At 35.1% G+C, this 17797-nt stretch overlaps 1 protein-coding gene across 1 annotated transcript in view; it reads right to left on the bottom strand.

Moving 5' to 3' along the window:
* Window positions 1–17797, bottom strand: part of sspo (SCO-spondin) — a 90824-nt gene that overhangs the window by 4748 nt on the left and 68279 nt on the right. Inside the window, 13 exon segments of the mRNA XM_051097676.1 lie at window positions 2027–2157; window positions 4171–4231; window positions 6488–6583; window positions 8121–8341; window positions 8838–9002; window positions 9179–9225; window positions 10502–10647; window positions 13821–13948; window positions 14853–15023; window positions 15255–15451; window positions 16640–16778; window positions 16855–16971; window positions 17110–17271. Of these exon segments, the coding sequence (XP_050953633.1) occupies window positions 2027–2157; window positions 4171–4231; window positions 6488–6583; window positions 8121–8341; window positions 8838–9002; window positions 9179–9225; window positions 10502–10647; window positions 13821–13948; window positions 14853–15023; window positions 15255–15451; window positions 16640–16778; window positions 16855–16971; window positions 17110–17271 (1781 nt within the window).

Here is a 17797-nt window from a genome sequence, read left to right on the forward strand (position 1 = left end):
AGCGAAACCCATGGATAACAATCCAAATTGTCTTCACGCTACATTTGCTTAAATGCCAATGGCCTGCTCTCTTTGATGGAGCGGAATCGCGGGATCATTTAGAGCGGCTAGGGCCGCGTTCGGTCTCTCTGAGCCCATTAGGAGACGCAGATAGAGAGGGCAGATGTGAAGACAAAAGAGGGAAAAAAGAGGTGCGAGTTTGGTGTTAAAGCTGGAGCGTGGCGACCAGGCAGACTGGTTTCCATGGCAACCTGACAGAAGTTTCCATTTCAAACACATTTTAAAATAGTTGCAGCAAACACTCGCACTGATGAAACATTTAAATCCAGAACAAAGAACACAAGGCTGAATTTGGCGCTTTAGTGCTGTGAGGTCAATAAATTGATGATTGACTATTACATACAACATAAATATGTATCAAAACCAACAAAAGAGCAATAATGTTCTTTAAAATCTTTACCACAATCATAAATGAACTGGATGAACTATTATATTATTTACTGTAATACGTTGTAAGATCAACACTGTTTACCATAAAACATATTATGCGTGCATAATATATCCATCTTGACTAATATTAACATTTATCTTAGATCATTAATGGTTTAATAAATTATAATAGGGAATATTATATTGCATTAAAAAAAAAAGTAATATACAGTCATCCATCGTTTCTACTAAAATAACAACAAATACATAATAAATAATTGTGATGCCTCAGTTCATCTCGTCCAGCATGTAAAATTGAATATGTTAAATATTATAGTATATAATTTTAATCAGTTTTCATATCTATCTATCTATCCAAAATATTTATGTACACTACCAGTCAAAGGTTTTGAACAGTAAGATTTTTAATGTTTTTTAAAGAAGTCTCTTCTGCTCACCAAGCCTGCATTTATTGGATCCAAAGTAGAGCAAAAATATTTTTATTATTTAAAATAACTGTTTACTAATTAAATATATTTTAAAATGTAATTTATTCCTGTGATTTCAAAGCTGAATTTTCAGCATCATTACTCCCGTCTTCAGTGTCATATGATCCTTCAGAAATCACTCTAATATGCTGATTTCCTGTTCAATAAACTTTTTTTATTATTATTTTATCAATATTTTAAACAGTTGAGTGCATTATTTTTCAAGATTTCTTGATGAATAGAAAGATCCAATGATCAGCATTTATCTGAAATAAAAAGCAACACTATACCATTCAAAAGCTTGGAGTCAGTATATATTTTATTATTTATTTATTTTTTGGGGAAAAGAAATTATAGAAATTAATTTTATTTCGCAAGGATGCTTTAAATTGATCAAAAGTGATGATAAAGACATTTATTATGTTATAAATAATTTCTTTTTCAGATAAATGTTGTTCTTCTGAACTTTCGATTCATCAAAGAAACCTGAAAAGATTCTACTCAGCTGTTTTCAACGTAATAATAATAATAATAATAATAATAAATGTGTTTTCAGCAGCAAATCAGAATATTAGAATGATTTCTAAAGAATTATGTGTCTGGAATAATGATGCTAAAAATTCAGCTGTGAAATCACTGGAATAAATGAAATTTGTAAATATATTTAAATACTAAAAGGTTATTTTAAATAGTAAAAATATTTCAAAATTGTACTGCTTTTGCTGTATTTTGGATCAAAAAAATGCAGGCTCATTGAGCAGAATAAAATTTCTTAAAAAAAAAAAAAACACATTACAAATCTTCCTGTTCAAAAACTTTTGACTGGTACTGTATTTATTTATTTATTGGTATTTTATTGGTATGGATAGATTTATTACTTTGAAATATATATAGCTATTGACCAGATGTTACAGGATACCAATGTTAGTCAAACTTTCCACATTGGTGCATTTATAATACATAATAGATCCATGATCTATAATCTGAATAATTTGTAAATAGATAAAAGTTCAGACTGATGCATGAGATGACTGTACTTTAGCAACCTGTGAAAGTTCATGCAGCACTTCACAGATCAGAGATCAGAGCTCACGGTGAACGACACGCACCTCCAGAATGACATCGATCCGGGACAAACAGCGCCCTCTGCAGAAGCTGACCTCCACGTTGTCCAGGCGACAGTCGCCCTTGGTGATGTTCCTGACCTCAGTGTAACGACGGCACTCGGCAACCGGATCCTCTGGAGACGAGAAAGTGATGTTCACAGGAGAAAATAGGACAAGACGAGAGAGAGAGAAAGAGAGAGAGAAGGATTAACAGAAGAAGGATCAAATTTGATTTATTGAAGGATCTCTGAGAAACTCGTAACAATCGAGAGAATAATCTTTGTTTTTGTTATGTTTCATTAAAATACAATAACTTGCTTCATCTCAGAAACCACTTACATCCTATTTTTTTTAACCACCTGTCATTTTCATCACTTTTCACCGTCTGACTGACTCCCGATGGATAAAATCAAATCTCATCCTACATTTTCTCCCTCACTAAATATTGTGTTTCCTTCCGAAATACATATTACAGAAGTAAAACAAGTTAAGAAGAATTTCATGTTGACTTTAATTTACACTTATTATACAAAAAAAATGAAAACAAATATCCAAATGTATTAAAATTAAAAACCCAAACATGCAAAATGACTCACATAGTTTGAATAGGAAAAATGATAATTTTGTAAATGCATAAACAGCATCGTTATTATTAATTTTTGATAACACTTTACAATAAAGCCCCATTAGTTAATGCTTAACTAAAATGAACCTTCAATTAGCAACACGTTTGTTTCAGCATGTATTAATCTTTGCTAAAGGTAATTAACAAAAATATAACTATCCATTATTGGTGCATGTTAGCTAATAAATAATACTGACAGATGCATCCATTAAAAGTCATTATTATTATTAATTATTATTATAAACAATATTAACAGATACAACTTTTGATTTTAATAATGTATTGGGTTATTTTTAATAATGAAATTAACAAAATTAATAAGTGTTTTAGCAGTGATGTCAGTTCATGTTAACGAATCTAAAGTGGTTTAAGTTAACAAACAAAACTATTGCAAAGTGTTACCAATTTGCTGTTATTAGCCATGTATTTAACACATTTTATTTTTATATCAACAAGTTGGAATGCATTTCTTTATGCATTTTAAAATTGATAATCTTATTTACGTTTCCATTTTAACTAACTATGCATGATTCTGTGGCTACTAGTATTTTATTATATGCATTAGGAATTGATTTATGACATTCCCTCCTGCATTTGAATGTGGTTGTCACTCCTAAAACTTAAAAATTAAATCTCATCATACATTTTCTTCCTCAATAAATATCCAGTTTCTCTCAGAAATACATATTACAGAAGTAAAATGTTTATAATAATAAAACAAACATCCAAATGTATTAAAATGACCAACCCAAACATGCAAAATGACTCGTATAGTTTGAAAAGGAAAAACTGTAATTTTGTAAATGCATAAACAACATTGTTATTATTACTTTTTAATGGTAACATTTTACAATAAGGCCCCATTAGTTAATGCATTTAATTAAAATGAACCATCAATTACTGTTCATACATTCATTACAGCATGTATTCATCTTTGCAAATGTTAAATAACAAAAATATAACTATTCATTATTGGTGCACATTAGCTAATAAATAATACTGTCAGATGCAACTTTTAATTTATATACTTATATCAACAAGTTGGAATGCATTTCTTCCTGCATTTTAAAATGATAATCTTGTTTCCATTTTAACTATGCATGATTATGTGGCTACTAGTATTTTATTACATGCATTCAGCGTTGATTTCTGACATTCCCTCCTGCATTTGAATGTGGTTGTCACTCATAAAACTTTGCCGTGCACTGCGCGATTTGAGAGTTTTCACAGTCTGAAGGTGTCAGCATTTTTACATCGCACAAATTACCCAAACGGATCCTTTCCAACACAGAAGAACTTACACCGTGCTGCAATCTCTTGAATGTTGTTACACGGCTGGATCTGGAGTCGGGCTGTAGTTTGACTCAAACTCGTCCTGCCAGAGCTAAAGCCCCAGTATGGTTAATGATGTGTACTACATCAATCGTGTGTGGCACAAGAGGCCGCGAGAACTGCTGACAAACATCAGCGACCGACTGCAGGCTCACTCTTCCCTATTAGTGGGATACCGTGTGATTCTTACCTGGATACTCTCTGCGGCACACGGGACAGCAGCTCTCCGCTTCCAGCACCTTCACTTCGCCCTGGAAAACAGAGCAGGAGAGAGAAATGATATGAGAGGTGCCAGGTGGCTGAGAATAGCTCACCGTACGTGACTCATCTCCTGCGAGATGGACGGATGCTGACAGTACGGACGAGCATCAGGCTCTGACAGCCTCCATACGACTCCCGCTGCGCAGCACAACGCCGCCGGGCCACAGGAGCTTGCAGACATTTACAGTGAAAATATGGAGTAAAACTGAGAATCGACAGGTAATGTATGACATGTTTTGGTTTGCTTGACTTGTTATTCAAATATATACACACAATGCATATGACATTTACATTGAAATGATTATTCAGTGTAACCTACAGTGTATCAAACTGTACATTTACGCATCATGCAAAAGTGCCCGTCAACTAGTTCAGCAGCGAGCAAGTTTATTTCCATTAATTTTTCCAATTGGGACTTTTAAAAAGTTTGTTTAAGAGATAAACTATACCAACCAGCTATGAGGTAGGGATATTAGCAATAAATAAAAAAATAAATAAAAATAAAAATGTTAAAAAGCTACTTATTTTATTTCAGCCATTTTATGTAGCAATTTTATTTTTTCATCATTTATTTTATTTTCACCAAAATAACCAAAAATGAACCACAGACTTTAAAAAATTAAAATAAAAATGTAAAAATGTACAAAATGTACAAAAATATGCACAGCTACAAGGCAGGATTATTATAATTAACTAAAACTAAAACATTTTTCATTGAAATAAACTTTAACTGAAACAAAAATTAAATAAATAGCTAAATGAATAAATTATGAATGAATGAATAAATAAATAAATAACTTATTTTATTTTAGCTAGTGTGTCAAGGCAACATTTCCCATTTCTATTTAGGTTAACCTGATGTGCTAAAATAACTAAAACTAAAACTGGAATAAAAATGAAAAAAAAAAAACTAAATATAACATTAAAAACTGACAAAAGCACACAAAAAAATGATTAAAACTTTAAAATTAAAATGAAAATAGAAAACACAAAAAATTATTAAAAAAAAATATCAAAGACACTAAAATAACGTTTCTAAACTTTAATTTGATTTAAAAAAGCATTTTAAATTAAAATTAAATTAAATTTAAATTTAAATTAAAAGTGATGGAGAAATATAGAACTATTGATTTCAAATTTTGAAAAATTTGTTGCTAAATATATATATATATATACACACACACACACACACACACATTTGCAACCTTCTTTTGGTGCAGTTTGATTGGTAGAATCTTCTGTATAGCATTATGGGTTTTTTTTCTACCAGCAATTCAAAAAGTTACAAAAAAAATTGGGATTTACATCGTCACATTAGGTCTGTAAATTATCATTAAAACGTTTTATTTAACATGTTTTATTTTGTTTTAATTGACACATGGCCACTGATATCAACAAGTTGGGAAACATATTACTCTAACTAGTTAGTATTTTATTATTGTAATTATTATTAATTGCTGTTTTTTGCATTCTCCGACTAATTTAGAAGATTCACTCCTGCATTTAACTGTAGTGCACTGCACAATTTGAGAGTTTTCAGTTTAAACACGTCAGCATTTTTATATTTCACAATTTATCTGAACTACCTGACTGTTTGCAACTCTGAAAACTCTTTTTATTATATTTCTGCAATTCAGTTTCATGCTGTGCCAAAGGCACAGAAATGAAACACTATGAAAGTCAGTCCAGCCTGTGTTTATTTCTGTCCGTGATTATTAGTTTGGAGTTAAGAGGAACAATCCTTCGGTGAGGTGTGACATTTACTTGTGCCGGCGGCAGAAATGCAAATCGGGTAATTTGATTTGGACTGAATGAAGAAGAACAAATCGTCTAGAAAGCAGAGGGAGTATTTTTAGCTTTTCTTTGAGCAGATCTCCTCCTAGCGATCTGCAGGAGCCCAGAGGAGACGTTGGGTTCCTCTGAGATGCTGCAGAAGCTTCCTTAAGGGCTGCTGAGCTTCTGAGACGTCCAGGCGTCACTCCAGAGCCATCTGGGACATTATCCCTGACCGGAGCTGTTGCCTGGACAACGGGTCAGTCTATTTCCAGCATCTGGTCCTCTAACGGCGTCCTGTTCTCTTACTGGACTCATTACTGATGCGAGGCTATTCACTGGTTATTTGGCCGGCGCATGTGAAACCAAACAGCAGCGGACGTCTAACGAAGAATATACTGTAGAAATGTTGAATCTTTTTGTGTGTGAGATAAAGAAAAGTGAACATGAAAGACAAACAACACATTTCTTACCTCAGAGCAGTGAAGTGGAGGACAGTTTGATTGACAGAGTTTCTGGCCATTGATACAGCGACATGATTGACAGCCGTCCACCCACTCGGACCCCGGCTGTGAAATAAAAACACAACGTACAATTCATTAACATTTACATTAATGTGCTCGGACAGACACTTCCTAATAATATAAGTTCTAGATAATATTTTGTGCCTCTGTTTTGCATTTAGTCATAGCCAGTATGCCATTCATAAGAGTATATTATATTCACAATAGTGTACATACAAAAAAATAAAAAAAATATATATAAAAAATACAAAAATATTTTTGAAATCAAATATATATTACTTTATATACTTATATAATATGTATAATGTTTTAATTTAACAGATATTACCATTTTTATTCAGCATGGACACATTCAATTGAAAATTCTGCTTTTGATCACATTTCACAACATATTCACATAGAAAACAGTTATTTTAAATTGCAAAAAATATTTTACTTTTTTATATACATTTTTTATTAAATAAACGCAAGTGCAACTTAAGGAAAAAAATATTCGTTTTTAAAACAATTTTTTGTTATTATTAGTAAAAATACAAAAATATATATTAAAATCAAATATATATTTTTTATATATTTATATAATATGTATTTTTTTATTTAACAGATATTACCATTTTTATTAAGCATGGACACATTCAATCAATCAAAAGTGACAGTAAAACATTTATAATGTTAAAAAAGATTTCTATTTCACATAAATGCTTTCTATTCATCTGTGAATCCTGAAAAATGTTTTCCACAAAAATATTGGTCAGCACAATTGTTTTCAACAATTTCTGAATTAATCAGAAATGTTTCTTTAGCAGCAAATCAGCATATTAGAATGATTTCTAAAGAATCGTGTGAAAAATTCAGATTTGATCACAGCAAGAAATTACATTTTGCAATATATTCACAAGAAAAACCAATATTTTAAATTGCAAAAATATTTTACTTTTTTTATTAAATAAATGTAAGTGCAACTTACGAGAAAAACATACATTTATTTATTTAAAACAATTTTTAGTTATTATTAGTTAATTATATTTTTAGTTCTTTTTCAGAATTTAGAATTTTTAGCATTATTTTAGAATTTTTAGTTAGTTTTTTTTTAGAACAACATTGATCAATTGTTCATAATAAAACCAGGAACATGAATTAATAAAGTAAACAGGTGAATTTAAGTTATAAGAGTCAAATAATACAACAGGTTCTTTTGAATGAAGAGCTTGTAATTATTAATCTGCTGTTAATATTTTATTGTTTATGCACTGTGTACCATCCATTCATATTGTGCTGATGGCATTTTTCCACAGGAAGGCTACATCATCCATCTCATTCAACCGAATACTCTTCATAAAAAAATTAAACGGGCACCACTGTAGCTCAATTAGACAACCTTGTAAGGCTTTCAGCGCTTTTCTTCATTATTGATGATGGCAATTATCTTTTTTCTAGAAATGCCCTGAGTGCTAATCCATCAGATTCATTAATAATGTTCCTTATTAGAATAAATAAACAAAGAAACCAACACAGTAATTACAGGCTACAGGAAAGCAGTGTTGGCGAGTCACGCTCCGTTGACGGCTGTGTGTTTGTGTACCTCTCGAAGCGTCCCGTCTTCCTCTTCACACTGACACAGTGCTGGAATCACACACTGGCCCTCCAGGCTCCGATACCGGCCCTCCTCACACAAGCAGCCCTCTGTGGCCCCGGGGCCCGTGCAGTTGAGCGGTTCAGGGTCGTACAGGTCCAAACACCCCCTTTCACACACTTGCCCTGATCCAGACTCACTCCAGAGCCAATGCTCACCCTCTGGACACTCTGTAAGTGCATTAATTAATGACCAATGGACATTAGAGTAGAGTAGATGCCTTATTTATTTATTTATTTTCATGCATGTATTTATTTATTTATTTATTACACACTCTCTTTTTTATAAACAGTAGTCAAATAAATAAATAAATAAACAAACAGATATATAAATAAATATTATTAAAACCAAATAAACCAAATAATTAATAAAAACAATTAATTCATTAAATACATAATTAATTATTATTATTACGCAACCAAATAAACACATCAATCATTATTGTTAAAACAAATAAGTAAACATTATTAAAATATTATTAAAATTATTTAATAATTTTATTAAATAAATAAAATTATTATTATTATTAAACTTAAACCAAATTAATAAATATTATTAAGACCAACTCTAAAAAATGTAAAAATGTAAAAATTATTAGTGTTTTTTTTTTGTATATATAAAAAAAAAAAAATAATCCCCACAAACCCTCTTCACTGTGTTTCTTACCACATTCAGGGCCCCTGCAGACTCGTGAAGTGTGTGACGGCCCCTCACACTCCCGTCCTCCATACTGACGCTGGCGCCGTATCGTCCGGCTGGAGAACTGCTGTCCAGAGCCGCAGGAAGCTGAACAAGAGCTCCACGCTGACCAGCTGCTCCACTCACAGTCCACTGAATGAAAGACAAGACAATCGTATTACATTCACTTTACACTCCATTCATACCCACAGGAAACTATTTATTGCTCAGAAGTTGCAGGAATTAGTTGAGGAAAACTTTGAAGTTTGTGTCAGATGCTTCTGAAATTTTGTGTCTCTGCTGTGAGTGTGTGAGATCACATGACTCACCATCACATGACTCGTTAGTGCAGGTAAAGAGTCCATCTTCACAGACGCTGTAATTAAACACATACAAGACAAAAATCAGAGGTAAAAATACATACTTATTTGCCTTTCCATGATTGACGTTACAGTTTTCAAGGCAAAAGCATATGAAAATATTTAGCATAAACCAATTAATCAAAATTTGTAAAAAATATTTTATTTTTTAAAATCTCTATTAGGTCTTATTAGTACGATGGTGTTTTAGTGCCACGTTAAAAAAAATTTAAGATTATGAGATTAAAGTGTTAATATTTCGTGAATAAATTCCAAAAATTATGAGAATAAGGTTGAAACATTACAAGAATAAAGTTTAAATACTACGAGAATAAAGTTGAAGTATTTCGGGAATAAAGTCGAAATTGTGAGAATATTTCTCATAGTATTATGGCTTTTTCTTATAATATTTCGTCTTTATTCCCGTAGTATTTCGACTTTATTCTCCTAATATTTCTACTTAATTTTCGTAATATTTTGAATTAATTTTTGCAATATTTTGACTGAATTTTCGTAATATTTCGACTTCATTCTCGTAGTATTTCGACTTTATACTCTAAATATTTTGACTTTATTCTCGTAGTATTCTGACATTATTCTTGTAATTTCTACTTCATACTAGAAATATTTGGACTATTCTCATTGTATTTTGACTTTATTCTCTGAAATTTTCGATTTCATTCATAGAAATTTTCGACTTTACTCTTGTAGTATTTTGACTTTACACTTGAAATATTTCGACTTTATTCTCGTAGTATTTCGACTTTATTCTTGCTGTATTTCGACTTTATTCTCGTAATATTTTGACTTTATTCTCATAGTATTCTGACATTATTCTCGTAATTTCGACTTTATAATAGAACTATTTTGACTATTCTCATTGTATTTTGACTTTATTTTCTGAAATTTTCAACTATCAACTATCTCAGATTTATTCTTGGTTTGGGATTTAAAGTTTAACATGATCTGAGCATGTTTTCATAAAATTCATGTACTTTCATTCAAAATATCTAATTCTGGATTGTCATTGTCATGTCTGTAATTTTGTCAGCTATTCCACCCAGAGCATCAGATTCCTTCAACAATGTCAGAGTGACTTTCTGAACATCTTGCCGATATTTTATGTCCAAAGAGAGGATGTGGATTTCACTTCACCACACTGAGACGCACTAAGAAAAGCCTGATTGAACTGTATGTGTCACTGAATATCAATCCAATAACCACAGCAGCTCTTTGTCACAGATCCATTTACACCTGAAACACAAACCCTCTGAGAGGACGTTTAATAAATACCATGAGTTGCAGGAGTCTGGTATGACTGTTCCAGCAGGAACTTCCTGCTCCTGGAGGTCCAGGGTGAGGTTGTGGGACGCCAGCAGGAGCGAGACAACAGAACAAGGACACTGGGACGGAGGAACACAGCTTCCGTTGAGCATCACCTGCAGATGGATTATACAATTAATAATGTCCTCATATTCATGTGAGCGCAGCTCGAGGGACTCGTACAGCCATCTGTGTCCAAATATTAAACACTTCCAAAAATACAGAACCATCAGGAGCAGATGTGAATGTGGTGCACTCTTCAAATCACAGTTTACTGCAGTATGGATAAAAAAATATATATATAGATGTATGTTTTCAGAAGACAGTGGGCTGTGTTTGCCCGTGCAGATGCCACTATGATGCTAGGGTGTTGTGGGTGGTTGCCAGGGTGTTGCTATGGAGGTCTAGGCTAGGACGCGGCTATGGGGTTGTTACAGTCTTCTGGGAATTTGTTAAAATGTTGCTATGGAATTTCTAGGGTGTTCTATGAAGCTGCCAGGGTTTTGCTGAAGAGTTGCTAGGGTGCTAGGGAAACCTGCTAGGATGTTAATACGAGGTTGCTAGGGTGTCTTAGTAGGTTTCAAGGGTGTTTCTATGGAGGTTTAGGCTAGAATGTTGCTATGGGGTTGCTAGGGTCTTCTGTGAATCTTCTAGGACATTGCTATGGGGTTGCTAGGGTGTCTTAGGAAGTTTTAAGGGTCTTGCTATGGAGGTCTAGGCTAGGGCATTGTTATGGGGTTGCTAGGATGTTTCTATGTGGTTGCTAGAATGATATTTTAGTGTTTCTAGGGTGCTCTAGGACATTGTTATGGGATCTAAGACGTTGTTATGGGATCGCTATTGTATGTCTATGGGGTTGCTAAGGTGATGTTATAGTGTTTCTAGGATGTTCTAGGAAGCTTCTATGAAATTGTTGAGGGGTTGCTAGGGTGTTTCTATGGGGTTGCCAGGGTGATGCTATAGTGTTTTAGGGTGCTCTAGGAAGCTTCTATGTTGTTAAGAGGTTGCTAGGGTGTTTCTATGGGGTTGCTAGGGTGAAGCTATTGTGTTTCTAGGATGTTCTAGGATGCTTCTTCTATGACATTGTTATAGGGTTGCTAGGGTGATGCTATAGTGTTTCTAGGGTGTTCTAGGAGGCTTCTGTGATGTTAAGGGGTTGCTAGGGTGTCTCTATGGGGTTGCTAAGGTGATGCTATAGTGTTTCTAGGGTGTTTTAGGACGCTTCTATGACATTGTTAAGGGGTTGCTAGGGTGTTTCTATGTGGTTGCTAAGGTGATGCTATAGTGTTTCTAGGGTGTTTAAGAAAGGTTCTGCGACATTGTTAAGGGGTTGCTAGGGTTTTTTATGCAGTTGCTAGGGTGAAGCTATAGTGTTTCTAGGGTCTTCTAGGAAGCTTCTATGACATTGTTATGGAGTTGCTAGGGTGTTTCTATAGGGTTGCTAGGGTGATGCTATAGTGTTTCTAGGGTGTTTTAAGGACACTTCTATGACATTGTTATGGGGTTGCTAGGGTGATGCTATAATGTTTCTAGGGTGTTCTAGGAAGCTTCTATGACATTGTTATGGGGTTGCTAGGGTGATGCTATAGTGTTTCTAGGGTGTTTTAGGAAGCTTCTATGACATTGTTATGGGGTTGCTAGGGTGTTTCTATGAGGTTGCTAGGGTGATGCTATAGTGTTTCTAGGGTGTTTTAGGATGCTTCTATGACATTGTTAAGGGGTTGCTAGGGTGTTTTTATGTGGTTGCTAGGGTGATGCTATAGTGTTTCTAGGGTGTTTAAGAAAGGTTCTGCGACATTGTTAAGGGGTTGCTAGGGTTTTTTATGCAGTTGCTAGGGTGAAGCTATAGTGTTTCTAGGGTCTTCTAGGAAGCTTCTATGACATTGTTATGGAGTTGCTAGGGTGTTTCTATAGGGTTGCTAGGGTGATGCTATAGTGTTTCTAGGGTGTTTTAGGACACTTCTATGACATTGTTATGGGGTTGCTAGGGTGATGCTATAATGTTTCTAGGGTGTTCTAGGAAGCTTCTATGACATTGTTATGGGGTTGCTAGGGTGATGCTATAGTGTTTCTAGGGTGTTTTAGGAAGGTTCTACGGCATTGCTAAGGGGTTGCTAGGGTGATGCTATGGTGTTTCCAGGGAGTTGTAGGAAGCTTCTATGACACTGTTATGGGGTTGCTAGGGTGTTTCTATGGGGTTGCTAGAGTGATGCTATAGTGTTTCTAGGGTGTTTTAGAAAGGTTCTACGCCATTGTTAAGGGGTTGCTAGGGTGATGCTCTGGTGTTTCCAGGGAGTTGTAGGAAGCTTCTATGACACTGTTATGGGGTTGTCAGGGTGTTTCTATGGGGTTGCTAGGGTGATGCTATAGTGTTTCTAGGGTGCTCTAGGAGGCTTCTGTGATGTTAAGGGGTTGCTAGGGTGTCTCTATGGGGTTGCTAAGGTGATGCTATAGTGTTTCTAGGGTGTTTTAGGACGCTTCTATGACATTGTTAAGGGGTTGCTAGTGTGTTTCTATGTGGTTGCTAGGGTGATGCTATAGTGTTTCTAGGGTGTTTAAGAAAGGTTCTGCGACATTGTTAAGGGGTTGCTAGGGTTTTTTATGCAGTTGCTAGGGTGAAGCTATAGTGTTTCTAGGGTCTTCTAGGAAGCTTCTATGACATTGTTATGGAGTTGCTAGGGTGTTTCTATAGGGTTGCTAGGGTGATGCTATAGTGTTTCTAGGGTGTTTTAGGACACTTCTATGACATTGTTATGGGGTTGCTAGGGTGATGCTATAATGTTTCTAGGGTGTTCTAGGAAGCTTCTATGACATTGTTATGGGGTTGCTAGGGTGATGCTATAGTGTTTCTAGGGTGTTTTAGGAAGGTTCTACGGCATTGCTAAGGGGTTGCTAGGGTGATGCTATGGTGTTTCCAGGGAGTTGTAGGAAGCTTCTATGACATTGTTATGGGGTTGCTAGGGTGTTTCTATGAGGTTGCTAGGGTGATGCTATAGTGTTTCTAGGGTGTTTTAGAAAGGTTCTACGCCATTGTTAAGGGGTTGCTAGGGTGATGCTCTGGTGTTTCCAGGGAGTTGTAGGAAGCTTCTATGACACTGTTATGGGGTTGTCAGGGTGTTTCTATGGGGTTGCTAGGGTGATGCTACAGTGTTTCTGGGGTGTTCTAGGAAGCTGTTAGGATGTTGCTAGGGTGTTACGAAAGTTTTTTGTGTGCCATTATGTGGTTTCTAAGGTGTTGCTACATGGTTTCTAGGGTGTTGTGTGTGGTATCACAAACAGATTCACTCACGGTTCCAGGCGGGCAGCTGCACCCAGGACTGCAGGTCAGCGGCACACATTGATTTTCAGGCCACAGGTCCTCACAGCTGTACGGACAGGATCCTGCACATGAGCTGAACACCTGACCAGCAGGACAATCTGACAATCACACACAAATCCAAACCACACCATTACACGCAGGTTCATGCTTCCCGATTAGCATAGCATTGACATTATTATGTGTGCTGAACTACAGTAATCTAAACACACATGATTTGTTGCTGCTGGAGTGTCGACGGCTGCAGGCCCTTTAAGTGATGAGCTGCTGAAGTTCATTAACAGTAGTAATCAAATGAGTCAAGCTGCTTAAACGATTCTTGAGGGGAATCTGTTTAAGACACACTTCATTCCTCCCGAAGGCTTATCGCACTGTTTTAAATAAGTCTATCAACTCAACTCTATTCTGTCTTATCAACTAAAACACAATTAATGAACAGTCCGCATGGTCGTCACACGCTGTGTGATTCAGTTTTTACTCCAAACAGATTCCTCTCCACACTCTCAGATGCTTTAATGCAAATCAGTGCCAATTTTAATATTTTGTGTATGCTTGTATTGGACTAAAATTAGCATAAAATTGCACACAAGAGAACCAGTAAATTGCTGAAGCTCTAATGTAGCTAAATGGAAGGTAAATATATTTTTGGCGAAGCGTGTCTGTGCATGTGTTAGGAAACATGCACATCTGTTTACATTCGGTAAAACATCATTAAACCATAAATGTGACACGAAAGTTGATTATCAATTATTACTGTTTGATATTTCTTCACAGCCAAACATACAGACAGCCTGAGTTATGAACACACGCTGTCATGTTTTATGACAACATAAATTGTAACGACAGATGCTTTACAGGTACTGTATGAGTGTTTGAAGGGTTTTATAGGTGCACTATGACACATCACAAGTGTTTCTCCTTCACTGAAGTGTGTTTGAGTTTGTGTTTATCTGTCAGGTTTGTACTTCAGCTGGTTTTGTGTGTGTACAGATCTGTTTGCTGTACCGGGCAGGCAGCTGTTGGTGTTGCACGCGCTGTGTTGTTCTAGGGGTCTGGGGCAGCTCAGACCCCCAGGCTCTGGCTCCTGTAGGACCGTCTTCCTGCGTAGTGACACTCCTCCACCACAGGAAGCGCTGCAGTCAGTCCAGGATGACCATTCGCTCACCACGCATCCGGCTAACAGATTGACAAAAAAATACCTATAATCTACACTTTATGAGACAGAAGTTCTAAAAATTCAAAAATTTCACAAATTCAAATTTCAAAATTGAAATAAACAAATAATAAAATGTTACAATTTATGTATGTTCTAAAAATGTTTTAATGCAAATTAATTTTGCATGCATTTTGATTAAAAACATGTAGAATAACACTGCTCTATTCTGTAGTATGGCAACATTTGCTGACCTGGACAGGGCAATAGTGAGCAGCTTTCACTCTGGATGGTGTTGGTGCAGGTCGGTCCTCCGGTCGTGTGTTTGCAGGAGCGCCTGCGTGTCCTCTGTCCCGTCCCACATGTCACCGAACACTCACTCCAAGATCCCCACGGACCGTAGACCGGACAGACGTGATCCGTACAAACTAGAGAGCCGTTTACACACATACTGCAGAGAAACACATTCACAGAGATGTTTTTGCGTATGTGCATTTATGTAGATATGCAAGTACTTGTTACAGAGTAACAAGTAAAAGTAAAATCTGAATTGTGAGAACATTTAGAGATCTATACCAGGGTTATTAGTGTTAACTACCTTAAATTAAAACCATTCTAACAAACTAAAAAAAAGAAAATAATAACATCAATAATAATGTTGTTGATGTTTAATGCATCAGGACAATATTTCAAAAATAATACAAATTATTATAATTATGTAATTATAATTACTTTTCGAACCATTATATGTACATACACACACACACACACATATACACACTACCAGTCCAAAAATGCTTTTAATAGAAATCTCTATTGTTTACCAAGCCTGCATTTATTTGATCCAAAATACAGCAAAAGCAGTAAAACTGAAATATTTTTATTATTTAAAATAACTGTTTTCATTTCGAATATACTGAAAAGCGTAATTTATTCCTGTGATCAAAGTTACATTTTCAGTATCATTACTCCAGTCTTCAGTGTCACATGAGCCTTCAGAAATCAATATTTATTCAATATTTTATCAATATTTAAAACAGACGAGTACATTTTTTCAAGATTCTTTGGTAAATAGAAAGATCAAAGATTTTTTGGGAAAGAAATTATAGAAATTAATACTTTTATTTAGCAAGGATGCTTTAAATTGATCAAAAGCGATGATAAAGACATTTATAATGTTACAAAAGATTTATATTACAGATAAATGCTGTTTTTCTGAACTTTCTATTCATCAAAGAAACCTGAAAAAATTCTAATCAGCTGTTTTCAACATCATAATAATAATAAACGTTTTTGGGCAGAAAATCAGAATATTAGAATGATTTCTGAAGGATCATGTGACTGGAGTAATGATGCAAAAAAATTCATATTTGAAATTACAGGAATAAATTACATTTGAAAATATATTCAAAAAGAAAACAGTTATTTTAAATAGTAAAAATATTTCAGAATTTTACGTTTTTTGCTGTATATTGGGTTTTAAAATTTTGTGTGCATTTTGTGCAGTTCTGTTGATGTTTAACGCATCTTTAACCTTCAGGACAATATTTCCCCAGACATTAATAGAATCTGACAAAACCTCCCATCTGGGACGTCCTTTAAGGTAAAATGGATCCATAAATAAATCAGTTCCTCTCACCAGGTGTTGCAGCTGACGGTGACGTTCTCTCCAGGACGTATCTCCAGCGTCCCGTTCTCCACCGGAACCCCACAGCGACATTCGTCCACCCGCACACACCCTCCGTCCTGCAACAGCCGGCCGTCTGGACAGCGGCAGCCTGCGGCACAGAAACACGCTCATATTCCCCCGTTTCATGTGTGCATTTGTGGCAGAGGTCAGAGAAACACTGATACCTGGATGACAGGTGCCCTGCAGACACTGGACGTGATCCCACAGGTCAGCGCAGCTGCGGGGACACTGATTGGCGCAGGAGTCGTCATAGACCCGCCCTCGGTCCTCACAATGCTCACCTGTGATTGGACGTACATGTTAAACACAGCTAATATATAAATCCTAAATGAACTAGAGGCAGGTGCACATTGAATCTGTTTACAATTTTAAATTATATTAATACATATCATATTTAAATGAGGTGTATATGTGTGTACCAGGACAGAGGCCAGTGTTACAGCTCTGAGATTGCATCTGTAAGTTCTTGCAGTGTGGTCCGGGGTCAGAGGTCAAAGGTCGGCGCTCTCTGTGCCGGTATCCTCCACTGCAAGGATGTTTACACACACTCCAGGTGCTCCATGAGCTCCAGTGACACACATCTAAGCAGAAACACACAGACAGCATGACAATCCGCTCATGACAATCTCATGATGACACTGCAATGTACATTTCCTTGGCCAGCCATTTGAGCCCGTCCTATTTTAGTTGCATTTTTATACTACTGCACATTTTTATTAATATTTTGTTATGGTCTTTTCTTATTTATTTATTTATTTTCTTAAAAAAAACTTTAATTTTTTTTTTTTTAATTTCAGTTTAAGTTCAGTTTTAGTTTATTTATTTATTTATTTATTTAAGTAATTCTGTTATGTGCTTTTGTCATTTTTATTATAATTTTTTAAAAAACTGATACTCAGGTTTAATTTATTTTAATTTCATATAACATATTCTGTTATGTTCTTTTATGTGCTTTCGTCATTTTCATTATTTTTTTAAATATTTGTTTAATTTGTTTTTTTTTTTAGTTTAGTTTTGGGGTTTTTTTTAGGGTTTTTTTTTTTTTAATTTCCAGTTAATTAATTTTTATGCTTTAACAAACTTTTTTTTAGTTCATTTGAATTTTTT

This window comes from Labeo rohita, chromosome 24 (assembly GCF_022985175.1).
Source record: "Labeo rohita strain BAU-BD-2019 chromosome 24, IGBB_LRoh.1.0, whole genome shotgun sequence".
Classification (NCBI taxonomy): Eukaryota; Metazoa; Chordata; class Actinopteri; order Cypriniformes; family Cyprinidae; genus Labeo; species Labeo rohita.